We start from the raw sequence: 13,421 nt of genomic DNA, 5'->3' as shown, positions 1-13,421 counted from the left end.
CTGCCTGCCGCTATCAAGACTGTAATATATAGTGCAATGTAACCAAGTCTTTGCATGGGACGTCTTCTGCCACTTAGGTGGCCTGCCTGACACTATCGAGATTCTGTTATGTAATGCAATGTGACTGAGTCTTAGTATGGGATGGTTTCTGCTACTTTGGTGGTCTGCCTGGCGCTATCGAGACTGTGGTATGTAATGCAATGTCAATGGGTATTAGTATGGGACGTCTTCTGCCACTTTGGTGGCCTGCCTAGCGCTATCGAGAGTGTGATATTTAATGCAATGTACCTGAGACTTAGTATGTGACGTCTTCTGCCACTTTGGAGGCCTGCCTGCCGCTATCAAGACTGTAATATATAGTGCAATGTAACCGAGTCTTTGCATGGGACGTCTTCTGCCCCGTTGGTGGCCTGCCTGACACTATCGAGATTCTGTTATGTAATGCAATGTGACTGAGTCTTAGTATGGGATGGTTTCTGCTACTTTGGTGGCCTGCCAGGCGCTATCGAGACTGTGGTATGTAATGCAATGTAACTGGGTCTTGGTATGGGACGTCTTCTGCCACTTTGGTGGCCTGCCTGGCGCTATCGAGACTGTGGTATGTAGTGCAATGTCACTGCGTCTTGCTATGGGACGTCTTCTGCCACTTTGGTGGCCTGCCTGGCGCTATCGAGACTGTGATATGTAATGCAATGTCACTGGGTCTTGGTATGGGACGTCTTCTGCCACTTTGGTGGCCTGCCTGGTGCTATCAAGACTGTGATAAGTAATGCAATGTAACTAGGTCTTGGTATGGGACATCTTCTGCCACTTTGGCGTCCTGCCTGGCGCTATCGAGAGTGTGATATGCAAAGCAATGTGACTGGGTTTTAGTATGGGACGTCTACTTCCACTCTGGTGGCCTGCCTGGTGCTATCAAGACTGTGGTATGTAATGCAATGTCACTGGGTCTTGGTATGGGACGTCTTCTGCCACTTTGGTGGCCTGCCTGGAGCTATCGAGACTGTGATATGTGATGCAATTTCACTGGGTCTTGGTATGGGACGTCTTCTGCCACTTGGGTGGCCTGCCTGGCGCTATCGAGACTGTGGTATGTAATGCAATGTGACTAGGTCTTAGTATGGGACGTCTTCTTCCAGTCTGGTGGCCTGCCTGGTGCTATCAAGACTGTGGTATGTAATGCAATGTCACTGGGTCTTGGTATGGGACGTCTTCTGCCACTCTGGTGGCCTGCCTGGCGCCATCGAGACTGTGGTATGTAATGCAATGTCACTGGGTCTTGGTATGGGACGTCTTCTGCCACTTCGGTGGCCTCCCTGGCGCTATGAAGACTTTGGTATATAATGCAATGAATCCGAGTCTTAGTATGGGATTTCTTCTGACACCTTGGTGGCCTGCCTGGCGCTATCAAGACTTTTTTCATATTTAATGCAATGTAACTGGGTCTTAGTATAGGACGTCTTCTGCCATTTTGGTCCTGCCTAGCGCTATCGAGAGTGTGATATTTAATGCAATGTACCGGAGACTTAGTATGGGACGTCTTCTGCCACTTTGGAGGCCTGCTTGCTGCTATCGAGACTGTGATATGTAATGCAATGTAACTGGGTCTTGGTATGGGACATCTTCTGCCACTTTGGTGGCCTGCCTGGCACTATCGAGACTGTGATATGAAATGCAATGTGACTGGGTGTTAGTATGGGACGTCTTCTTCCACTTTGGAGGCCTGCCTGCCGCTATCAAGACTGTAATATATAGTGCAATGTAACCAAGTCTTTGCATGGGACGTCTTCTGCCACTTAGGTGGCCTGCCTGACACTATCGAGATTCTGTTATGTAATGCAATGTGACTGAGTCTTAGTATGGGATGGTTTCTGCTACTTTGGTGGCCTGCCTGGCGCTATCGAGACTGTGGTATGTAATGCAATGTCACTGGGTCTTGGTTTGGGACGTCTTCTGCCACTCTGGTGGCCTGCCTGATGCTATCGAGACTGTGGTATGTAATGCAATGTCACTGGGTCTTGGTGTTACGCACACCTGGCTCCCACAGGGGCGTCGGTCGGACAGCTGCGGTCTCCACCCACGTGATGCATAGTGCAGCGATGACTAACTGGATCTGCCCTCATCTTGTCTGCTTAACCCGTAGAAATATTCTCCTGCAAGTGGAGAGATGGATTCAGCCACTTGTGGATTCAAGTGATGAGACCCCCACAGTCCTCCCCAACTAATCACCTCCGAAATGCCCTCAGCAATCTCACCTTATATTCTTGAAAGATGAGCTCTCCATCCTGCGTGGATCTGCAGGAGCGTGTCGATTCCAGTTACTTCACTGGTTTGAAGGCTCGGGAGAGTTCCGGAGAGTATTGACTTTGAGGTTCCTGGTGAGGACCAGTAAGTATTAAGTCATAGAGTTCAATATGTCCGATGTTCACTCTTGTTCCCCCCTTCCTTTCTTGTCTTGCAGCTGGCTCGTGAAAAGATGCTCTTGTGGCAGCTGGTGGCGCTCAGGTAAGAGTCTGTATTACCCGGCGCTGTCCGGTAAATATTGCACGAGGAAAACATGTTGTTTTGTCTCTCTTTACAGATGCGGCACGTGAAAATATGGAGAGTCACAAAAGGATGCCTGCGGTGGTAAATCAGGTAAGTCTATGGTGGTAAGAATTATATTTTTTGGTTCCTTCGGCTCACCTTGTGGTTTTCTTTTGTCTCCTAGGTGCCGAAGTTCGGCGAAGAAATGATGGAGGCAGCGCCGACCCGAAGGATGCTGTGAAGACTGGTGAGTATGGCGCGGCGCTGCAGCTGGAGGTGCGGCGCGTGCAGAAATGATGTTCTTTACAGGTCCGGAGACAAGATGGATCCAGAATCAGGTGTGGAATAGAAATAAGTTTCTTTTCTAACCTTGTCCCTTTCTTTCCTCTTTGTTTTAGGAGCTCCGGATTCGAGGCGGGCGTGGCAGAAGACTGGATGCAGGCTGCAGGCACGGTGAGTGTTACGCTGCCGGATGCAGAATAAAGCAAAGCGTGTGTTGCTGGTCGGTTGTGGTTTAAATAGCCTCAAAAGTAGTCCCAGGTAAGAAGTCCCTAGAACCACACCCGAGTAAAAAATAGTCCCTGTAGAAAAATAGTCCCTTACAGGCTTCATGTTGGATTGGAGTCATTTGCAGCATGGTCTGCCTGAGGTAAGTAATGACTATGAGCCTGGCGCCTAAGGCGCCAGGACTGAACCCCGATAGCCCCTAGCCGGGGCTGCTGAGGTTTTATTAAATGTCTAGATGCCTGCTCCTGGGGCTAATGGGCGTGGTCCGGATGCCTGGGGGTAGGCATCATGACAGCACTCCCCCCCAAGGCCCATCCTAATGTTGTTCTTCCCCTGGGCCCTGGTTTGTCTGGGAAGTTCTGATGGAATCTTTTCACCAACCGAGGTGCATGGACGTGGTCACTAGGTTCCCATGACCTTTCTTGTGGTCCGTAGCCCTTCCAATCGATTAAATAAAAAAGTTTTGATTTAACCATCTTGGAGTCCAGGATATTTTTTACCTCGAATTCAGGTTCTCCAATTATCAAGATGGGGTCGGGTGGTTTGGTTAATCTTGTTCCTGGTTGAACTGGTTTTAAAAGTGAAACATGAAAGACAGGATGAATGCGCATTTTAGAGGGTAATTCCAATTTGACGGCTACCGGGTTGATAATGGCCTTAAGAGTGTAAGGTCCCAAATATCTAGGGTTAAAAGTCCGAATTCTCTTCAGAGGTATGTGTTTTGTAGCCAGCCAAACTTGATCCCTAATCTGGTATTGTGGAGTTTCACTTCTATGTTGATCAGCATTTTTCTTATATTTCTCTTTTGCTTGTTTCAAATGTTCTGTTGCCTCTTTAAAGGCTTGTGTAATAGTAGAATTCAAATGAATAACTGCAGGCATTTCTAAATGCTGAGGCAAATCTAGTTCTGAGGTTCGAGGGTGATGTCCATATATGGTATAAAAGGGGCTTTGTCCGGTTCCTGAATGTACAGAGTTCTTGTATGCATACTCGGAAATCCTTAAAATATCTTTCCAATTACTTTCGGTCTGGTGTAGCATGCAACCTAGGTACTGTTCAAGGGTCTGGTTGGTCCTCTCCGTCTGACCATCGGTCTGGCGATGGTGACTGGTTGATAACCTAACATCGATTTGCGCCAGTTGACAACATTTCTTCCAAAAATGTGAAATTAATTGACTACCTCGGGCAGAGACCAATACAGAAGGAAATCCGTGAATTCGGACAATGTTTTCGAGGAACTCCTTGGCCAGAATTGAAGCAGAAGGTAATCCCTTTAGAGGAATAAAGTGGGCCATCTTGGAAAAAAGATCCACAATAACTAGAATGGTGTTAAATCCATTACATGGAGGTAGATCTGTAATAAAGTCTAACGATAAGGTGTGCCATGGTGTAGGTGGAATATCCAAAGGTTGTAAGAGGCCAGCTGGTTTTTTCTTCTGACTTTTGTTTTGGGCGCAAATGCCACAAGACATTACAAATGACTTTACGTCTTTTCGCCAGGTGGGCCACCAGAATTGTCTCTTAATTTTAGCTTCAGTTTTTGCGATACCTGGGTGTCCTTCCATCAGGGTGTCATGATAATTGGAGATGACTAGTTCTTGTAGTTCCTTGTGTGGTAGAAATATTCGCCCTTGATAATAAGGTAGGTCATTGATGACTGAGTAGTCCGGGCCTTTCTTCATCCAGTCCTGCAGGGCTGTTGGATCGAAGAGTTGTTGGATCTTTACTTGAATATCCTTTAGTGTCTGTAGAGTGGTTATGCCAAGAATTCTTTGTTCTGAAATTATAGGCACCGGTTCCAGGTTCGCATATGCTTCTCCCATCCCTATTCGTGATAATGCATCTGCCTTGCCATTTTTACAACCTGGTCGATAAGTGATCACGAAATCGAACTCGGCAAAGAACAATGCCCATCGAAGTTGACGCGACGATTGGGCCTTGGCTGTTTTTAAATACTGCAAGTTCCGGTGACCGGTGATTACCGTAATGGTATGCCTGGCACCGAGAAGATAATGCTGCCAAGCCTTGAAGGCGGATTTGATGGCTAATAATTCTTTATCGGTAACCGCATAGTTTAACTCGGGTGCCGAGAATTTTCTGGACCAAAATGCTACTGGGTTAAGTTGACCGGTTTCAGGATCCTTCTGGGACAGGACAGCTCCCATGGCTAAACGGGATGCATCAGGTTCAACTATGTATGGAAGTTCGGGGTGTGGATGCTTTAAGACAGGTGCAGACGTGAATTTCACTTTCAGCTCTTGGAAGGCCTTTTCAGCTTCTTCGATCCACATGAAGCGTTTGTTTTTTTGCAAAAGTGCTGTGATAGGGTGTACAACATGTGAGAAATCCGGAATGAATCTGCGGTAGAAATTAGCAAATCCAAGCATGCTTTGTACCCCTTTAACTGAACTGGGTGATGGCCACTTGAGGATTGCGTCCACCTTTCGAAAGTCCATTCGGACTCCTTTTGGAGTCAGGATAAATCCAAGGAATTCAACTTCCGTAGCATGAAAAACGCATTTTTCCAATTTTGCATATAACTTGTGCTGGCCTAGTTTCTGAAGGACTGCACAAACGTGCTTCACATGGTCTGATTCTGAAGAGGAGTACACTAGTATATCGTCTAGGTATACAACAACACAGACGTCAATGAGTTCACAAAGGACATCGTTCATAAAATACTGGAAGGCTGCTGGTGCATTGCACAACCCGAAGGGCATTACCTGTATTCGAATAACCCGTACTTAGTGCGAAAAGCAGTCTTCCATTCGTCGCCTTTCTTTACACGTACCAGATGATATGCCCCTCGGAGATCTAATTTAGTGTAGATGCAAGCGTCCTTTACTTGGTCTAGTAATTCGGGGATCAGAGGCAATGGGTAACGGTTCTTAACCGTGATCTGATTTAATGCGCAGTAGTTTATGCACGTTCTGAGGTCACCTTCCTTTTTAGGCATGAAGAACAAAGTTGAAGATGCAGGGGACTTGGATGGACGAATGAAGCCATTAGCAAGGTATTGGTCCAAGTATTGTCGTAGGTGAATGTTTTCTGGTTAAGTAAGGGCGTAGATCCTACTACATGGAGGTTGTGCACCGGGTATGAGATCGATTTGACAATCGTATGATCTGTGAGGTGGTAGGGTGTTTGCCTGTTCCTTTTGGAAAACATCCTGGAATTCTTGATATTCCTGAGGTTACTGCACGACTGGAGTAGCGACTGTGGCCAGGCCTTGGTTCAAGGTTTTTTTTGGGTAACAAGTATGTGCACAATCCGGGAAGGTTATTCTCTTCTCTCGCCAATCAATACAAGGATTATGTGTTTCCAACCAAGGTATCCCCAGTATTATTTGGAACTGTGGGGCTTTGATTAAATCAAACACAATAGTCTCTCGATGCCCATCCTGACCCAATAGTGTAATCTCTGCGGTGGAAAGAGTTACAGGCCCAGAGGCAATTTCAGTTCCATCGACTGTGGTGATGACATCCGAAGTGGTCTTTTTGCAGAGAGATAGATTCATCCTAGAAGCCAACTCGTGGTCCACATAGTTTCCTATGGCCCCGCTATCAATGTATGCCCTCACTGCGTGCATACGTGATGGCTGCCTTGGATCTATAAGGACCATTGGTATGATGAAGTGCGAGGTCTGAGTATCCTTCTTCAAACTCGGCAAGCGGACCTCTACGCTTGTCGGGCACGGTCGTTTCCCGAATCAGGCTCTGTTTGATTTTTATCAGCAACTCCGACTACTTTTTTAGATGTTTTTATAGGGCAATCCCGTAGAAAAAGTCCTGTGGCCCCACAGTACAGACACAATTGCATCTGCCGTCTTCTTTCTCTTTCCTTTTGAGTTAAGGGTCCCTTGACCCTCCCGATCTGCATCGGTTCTGATACATCTGTTCCTTTGAGGGTAACATTGGGTTTAACCAATACCCAATTCTCGAACTTAGCTCGATCAGCCTTTCTATTCTGAAGTCGGTGGTCTAACTGGACCACTAAGTCTATATATTCTGCACAATCCTGAGGTGGGTTCACAACTTGGGCCAAAACGTCTTTGAGTTCACCCCGAAGTCCACGATGAAATAATGTAATTCGTTTTACCTCTGGCCATCCGGTTTCCACCACTAACTGATTGAAAGTGGCGATATAGGTTAGTAGCTCCTGGTTACCTTGTCGTAATGATAAAAGTTCGTTATCTAGGGCCTATCCCTGTGAATGTCTGGCAAATAGTCTTTCCATGCTCAATTGAAAACCTTGAAAATCCCGAAGAAGAGGGTCATCCTGGTTAACTAATAGAATTGACCAATCCGCTGCGCTGCCACTAAGATATGATAGTACAAAGGCTACTTTGGTTTGGTCGTTCGGAAAAGCTCCAGGTCTGCATAAAAAGTGCAAGCGGCATTGGTTCATAAACACGGCAAACTTTTTTGGGTCCCCAGCAAAACATTCGGGTGGAGCTAAAGGAATGCTCTCTGGTAGAACTACTTGCACAGGATTGCTCGATGAAACAGGAGTTGGATTCCCCCCGAGTCCAGGTAATGGGGTTTGCCCAACTTGGTTTTGCAGTAATTGTCTAGCAAGATCATCAGTGCGCTCCTTTGACACAATCAGTTCTCTCCTGAGGGCATTAGTTTCTTGGCGCGCGGAGTGCACTTCTGCCCTAAGTTCCCCTAACAATAGGGCTAGTTGGTCGGTTTCTGAGGTTTCCATAATGCCCGGGTGGGGATTTGTAGATTGGCTTCGCATTCTGTTACGCTCACCTGGCTCCCACAGGGGCGTCGGTCGGACCCAGACAGCTGCGGTCTCCACCCATGTGATGCGTAGTGCAGCGATGACTAACTGGATCTGCCCTCATCTTGTCTGCTTAACCCGTAGAAATATTCTCCTGCAAGTGGAGAGATGGATTTAGCCACTTGTGGATTCAAGTGATGGCACCCCCACAGTCCTCCCCAACTAATCACCTCCGAAATGCCCTCACAGCAATCTCACCTTATATTCTTGAAAGATGAGCTCTCCATCCTGCATGGATTTGCAGGGGCGCGTCGATTCCAGTTACTTCACTGGTTTGAAGGCTCGGGAGAGTTCCGGAGAGTATTGACTCTGTGGTTCCTGGTGATGACCAGTAAGTATTAAGTTCATAGAGTTCAATATGTCCGATGTTCACTCTTGTTCCCCCCGTCCTTTCTTGTCTTGCAGCTGGCTCGTGAAAAGATGCTCTTGTGGCAGCTGGTGGCGCTCAGGTAAGAGTCTGTATTACCCAGCACTGTCCGGTAAATGTTGCACGAGGAAAACGTGTTGTTTTGTCTCTCTTTACAGATGCGGCACGTGAAAATATGGAGAGTCACAAAAGGATGCCTCCGGTGGTAAATCAGGTAAGTCTATGGTGGTAAGAATTATATTTGTTGGTTCCCTCGGCTCACCTTGTGGTTTTCTTTTGTCTCCTAGGTGCCGAAGTTCGGCGAAGAAATGATGGAGGCAGCGCCGACCCAAAGGATGCTGTGAAGACTGGTGAGTATGGCGCGGCGCTGCAGCTGGAGATGCGGCGCGTGCAGAAATGATGTTCTTTACAGGTCCCGAGACAAGATGGATCCAGAATCAGGTGTGGAATAGAAATAAGTTCATTTTCTAACCTTGTCCCTTTCTTTCCTCTTTGTTTTAGGAGCTCCGGATTCGAGGCGGGCGTGGCAGAAGACTGGATGCAGGCTGCAGGCACGGTGAGTGTTACGCTGCTGGATGCAGAATAACGCGAAGCGTGTGTTGCTGGTCGGGTGTGGTTTAAATAGCCTCAACAAGTAGTCCCATGTAAGAAGTCCCTAGAACCACACCCGAGTAAAAAATAGTCCCTGTAGAAAAATAGTCCCTTTCAGGCTTCATGTTGGATTGGAGTCATTTGCAGCATGGTCTGCCTGAAGTAAGTAATGACTATGAGCCTGGCGCCTTAGGCGCCAGGACTGATTCCTACTATGAGCCTGGCGCCTAAGGCGCCAGGACTGAACCCAGATAGCCCCTAGCCGGGGCTGCTGAGGTTTTATTAAATGTCTAGATGCCTGCTCCCGGGGCTGATGGGCTTGGTCCGGATGCCTGGGGGTAGGCATCATGACACTTGGTATGGGACGTCTTGTGCCACTCTGGTGGCCTGACGGCGCTATCGAGACTGTGGTATGTGATGCAATGTCACTGGGTCTTAGTATGGGACAGCTTCTGCCACTTTGGTGGCCTGCCTGGAGCTATCGAGACTGTGATATGTAATGCAATGTGACTGGGTCTTAGTATGGGACGTCTTCTTCCACTCTGGTGGCCTGCCTGGCGCATTCGAGACTGTGATATGTAATGCAATGTCACTGGGTCTTAGTATGATGCGTCTTCTGCCTCTTCGGTGGCTTGACTGGAGCTATTGAGACTGTGGTATGTAATGCAATGTGACTGGATGTTAGTATGGGACGGCTTCTGTCACTTTGGTGGCCTGCCTGGTGCTATCAAGACTTCTATATTCCATGCAATGTGACTGGGTCTTAGTATGGGACGGCTTCTGCCAAATTGGTGGCCTGTCTGGCATTATCGAGACTTTGATATGTAATGCAATGTGACTGGGTCTTAGTATGGGACGTCTTCTTCCACTCTGGTGGCCTGCCTGGTGCTATCGAGACTGTGGTATGTAATGCAATGTACCTGGGTCTTGGTATGGGACGGCTTCTGCCACTTTGGTGGCCTGCCTGGAGCTGTCGAGACTGTGGTATGTAATGCAATGTGACTGAGTCTTAGTATCGGACGTCTTCTGCCACTCTGGTAGCCTGCCTGGCACTAGCGAGACTGTGATATGTAATGCAATGTGACAGGGTCTTAGTATGGGACGTTTTCTGCCTCTTCGGTGGCTTGCCTGGTGCTATCGAGACTGTGGTATGTAATGCAATGTGACGGGGTCTTAGTATGGGACGGCTTCTGTCACTTCGGTGGCCTGCCTGGTGCTATCGAGACTGTGGTATGTAATGCAATGTGACTGGGTCTTAGTATGGGACATTTCTGCCACTCTGTTGGCCTGCCTGGAGCTATCGAGACTGTGATATGTAATGCAATGTCACTGGGTCTTAGTATGGGACGTCTTCTGCCACTCTGGTGGCCTGCCCTGCACTATTGAGACTGTGGTATGTAATGCAATGTACTTGAATCTTAGTCTGGGACGTCTTCTGTCACATTGGTGGCCTGCCTGGCCCAATTGAGACTGTGATATGTAATGCAATGTAACAGAGTCTTAGTATGGGACGTCTTCTGTCACATTGGTGGCTTGCCTGGCGCAATCGGGACTGTGATATCTAATGCAATGTCACTGGGTCTTGGTATGGGACGCTTTCTGCCACTCTGGGGGCCTGCCTGGCGCTATCGAGACTGTGGTATGTAATGCAATGTCCCTGGGTCTTAATATGGGACGTATTCTGCCACTCTGGTGGCCTGCCTGGCGCTATCGAGACTGTGATATGTAATGCAATGTCACTGGGTCTTAGTATGGGACGTCTTCTGCCTCTTCGGAGGCTTGCCTGGAGCTATTGAGACTGTGGTATGTAATGCAATGTAACTGGGTCTTAGTATGGGACATCTTCTGCCTCTTTGGAGGCCTGCCTGGCGCTATCGAGACTGTGATATGTAATGCAATGTAACTGGGTCTTTTTATGAGACATCTTCTGCCACTTCGGTGGCCTGCCGAGCGCTATCAAGACTGTGGTATGTGATGCAATGTAACTGAGTCTTACTATGGGACGTCTTCTGCCACTTCGGTGGCCTGCCTGTCGCTATCAAGACTGTGGTATGTAATGCTAGGTAATTGAGTCTTAGTATGGGACGTCTTCTGCCACTTTGGTGGCCTGTCTGGCGCTAGCAAGACTTTTTTCATATTTAATGCAATGTAACTGGGTCTTAGTATGGGAGGTCTTCTGCCCCGTTGTTGGCCTGCCTGGTGCTATCGAGATTGTGTTATGTAATGCAATGTGACTGAGTCTTAGTATGGGATGGTTTCTGCTACTTTGGTGGCCTGCCGGGCGCGATCGAGACTGTGTTATGTAATGCAATGTGACTGGGTCTTAGTATGGGACGGCTTATGCCACATTGGTGGCCTGCCTGGCGCGATCGAGACTATGATATGTAATGCAATGTCACTGGACCTTGGTATGGGACGTCTTCTTCCACTCTGGTGGCCTGCCTGGTGCTATCGAGACTGTGGTATGTAATGCAATGTACCTGGGTCTTGGTATGGGACGTCTTCTGCCAGTTTGGTGGCCTGCCTGGCGCTACCGAGACTGTGATATGTAATGCAATGTCAAAGGGTCTTGGTATGGGATGTCTTCTGCCACTTTGGTGGCCTGCCTGGTGCTATCAAGACTGTGATATGTAATGCAATGTAACCGAGTCTTAGTATGGGACGTCTTCTGACACCTAGGTGGCCTGCCTGGCGCTATCAAGACTTTTTTCATATTTAATGCAATGTAACTGGGTCTTAGTATGGGAAGTCTTCTGCCACTTTGGTGGCCTGCCTGTCACTATCAAGGCTGTGGTATGTAATGCTATGTAATTGAGTCTTAGTATGGGACGTCTTCTGCCACTTTGGTGGCCTGCTTGGCGCTATCGAGACAGTGATATGTAATGCAATGTAACCGAGTCTTAGTATGGGACGTCTTCTGACACCTTGGTGGCCTGCCTGGCGCTATCAAGAATTTTTTCATATTTAATGCAATGTAACTGGGTCTTAGTATGGGAAGTCTTCTGCCACTTTGGTGGCCTGCCTAGCGCTAACGAGAGTGTGATATTTAATGCAATGTACCTGAGAGTTAGTATGTGACGTCTTCTGCCACTTTGGAGGCCTGCCTGCCGCTATCAAGACTGTAATATATAGTGCAATGTAACCAAGTCTTTGCATGGGACGGCTTCTGCCACTTAGGTGGCCTGCCTGACACTATCGAGATTCTGTTATGTAATGCAATGTGACTGAGTCTTAGTATGGGATGGTTTCTGCTACTTTGGTGGCCTGCCTGGCGCTATCGAGACTGTGGTATGTAATGCAATGTCAATGGGTCTTAGTATGAGACGTCTTCTGCCACTTTGGTGGCCTGCCTAGCGCTATCGAGAGTGTGATATTTAATGCAATGTACCTGAGACTTAGTATGTGACGTCTTCTGCCACTTTGGAGGCCTGCCTGCCGCTATCAAGACTGTAATATATAGTGCAATGTAACCGAGTCTTTGCATGGGACGTCTTCTGCCCCGTTGGTGGTCTGCCTGACACTATCGAGATTCTGTTATGTAATGCAATGTGACTGAGTCTTAGTATGGGATGGTTTCTGCTACTTTGGTGGCCTGCCAGGCGCTATCGAGACTGTGGTATGTAATGCAATGTAACTGGGTCTTGGTATGGGACGTCTTCTGCCACTTTGGTTGCCTGCCTGGCGCTATCGAGACTGTGATATGTAATGCAATGTCACTGGGTCTTGGTATGGGACGTCTTCTGCCACTTTGGTGGCCTGCCTGGTGCTATCAAGACTGATATGTAATGCAATGTAACTGGGTCTTGGTATGGGACATCTTCTGCCACTTTGGCGTCCTGTGTGGCGCTATCAAGACTGTGATATGCAAAGCAATGTGACTGGGTTTTAGTATGGGACGTCTTCTGCCACTTTGGTGGCCTGCCTGGCGCGATCAAGACTGTGATATGTAATGCAATGGGACTGGGTCTTAGTATGGGAGGTCTTCTGCCACTCTGGTGGCCTGCCTGGCGCTATCGAGACTGTGATATGTAATGCAATGTCACTGGGTCTTAATATGGGACGTCTTCTGCCACTCTGGTGGCCTGCCTGTCACTATCGAGATGAGGATGACCCACTTGCCTGATCTTCTTTACAGCGACCCCAGTGGAGCTGCTCTTCCGAAATGGCCATTGTATGAACTTGCTGAGGAGTATCTGGAGCTGAGCCTAGAGCCAAAGGTTTCCAGAAAGCTGAAGGATCGCAGGGTGACATTCTGGACCCAAAACCTTCCTAAGAAAATTGAAGAAATCAGGAAACAACGTAGAGAGGCATAACGCCTAGATGTGAAAAAGTGACATTATGAATCATATATTAAAAGAAATTTTAAACTAATATAAACATTTGTATGGACATTTTATTGAATTTATATACATAGAATGCAGCAAAATAGATAACTTGAATGGCTGGGAAAGAGCGAGCTATCAAGACACTGTCACTGAGCACAAACAAAACAGCACAGACTTTAGGTAGGTCTCTAAATTTTCTTTTTTTAAATGTCACCACGTGACCACCTCAAAGCAGAACACTTGTTGGTTGGAATATGACCGTCATAGTCGGCCGGTTTATGGGACATCTTGGAGGTACTCTTTGTGTTGGATCTGCG

At 47.6% G+C, this 13,421-nt stretch overlaps 1 protein-coding gene across 1 annotated transcript in view; it reads left to right on the top strand.

Moving 5' to 3' along the window:
• The window catches only part of LOC138570297 (cocaine esterase-like), a 955,042-nt gene extending 941,898 nt beyond the window's left edge, over positions 1-13,144 (top strand). The window contains exon 13 of the mRNA XM_069649071.1: positions 12,915-13,144. Within this exon, the coding sequence (XP_069505172.1) occupies positions 12,915-13,092 (178 nt within the window). The 3' untranslated portion in view covers positions 13,093-13,144. The remainder of the gene's footprint in view (positions 1-12,914) is intronic.
• Positions 13,145-13,421: the final 277 nt, after the last annotated feature.

Source organism: Ambystoma mexicanum, chromosome 2q (assembly GCF_040938575.1).
Source record: "Ambystoma mexicanum isolate Mex_15411 chromosome 2q, UKY_AmexF1_1, whole genome shotgun sequence".
NCBI classification, from domain to species: domain Eukaryota; kingdom Metazoa; phylum Chordata; class Amphibia; order Caudata; family Ambystomatidae; genus Ambystoma; species Ambystoma mexicanum.
Note: the sequence above shows the minus strand (reverse complement) of the source record. Positions and strands in the feature narration are given on the sequence as shown.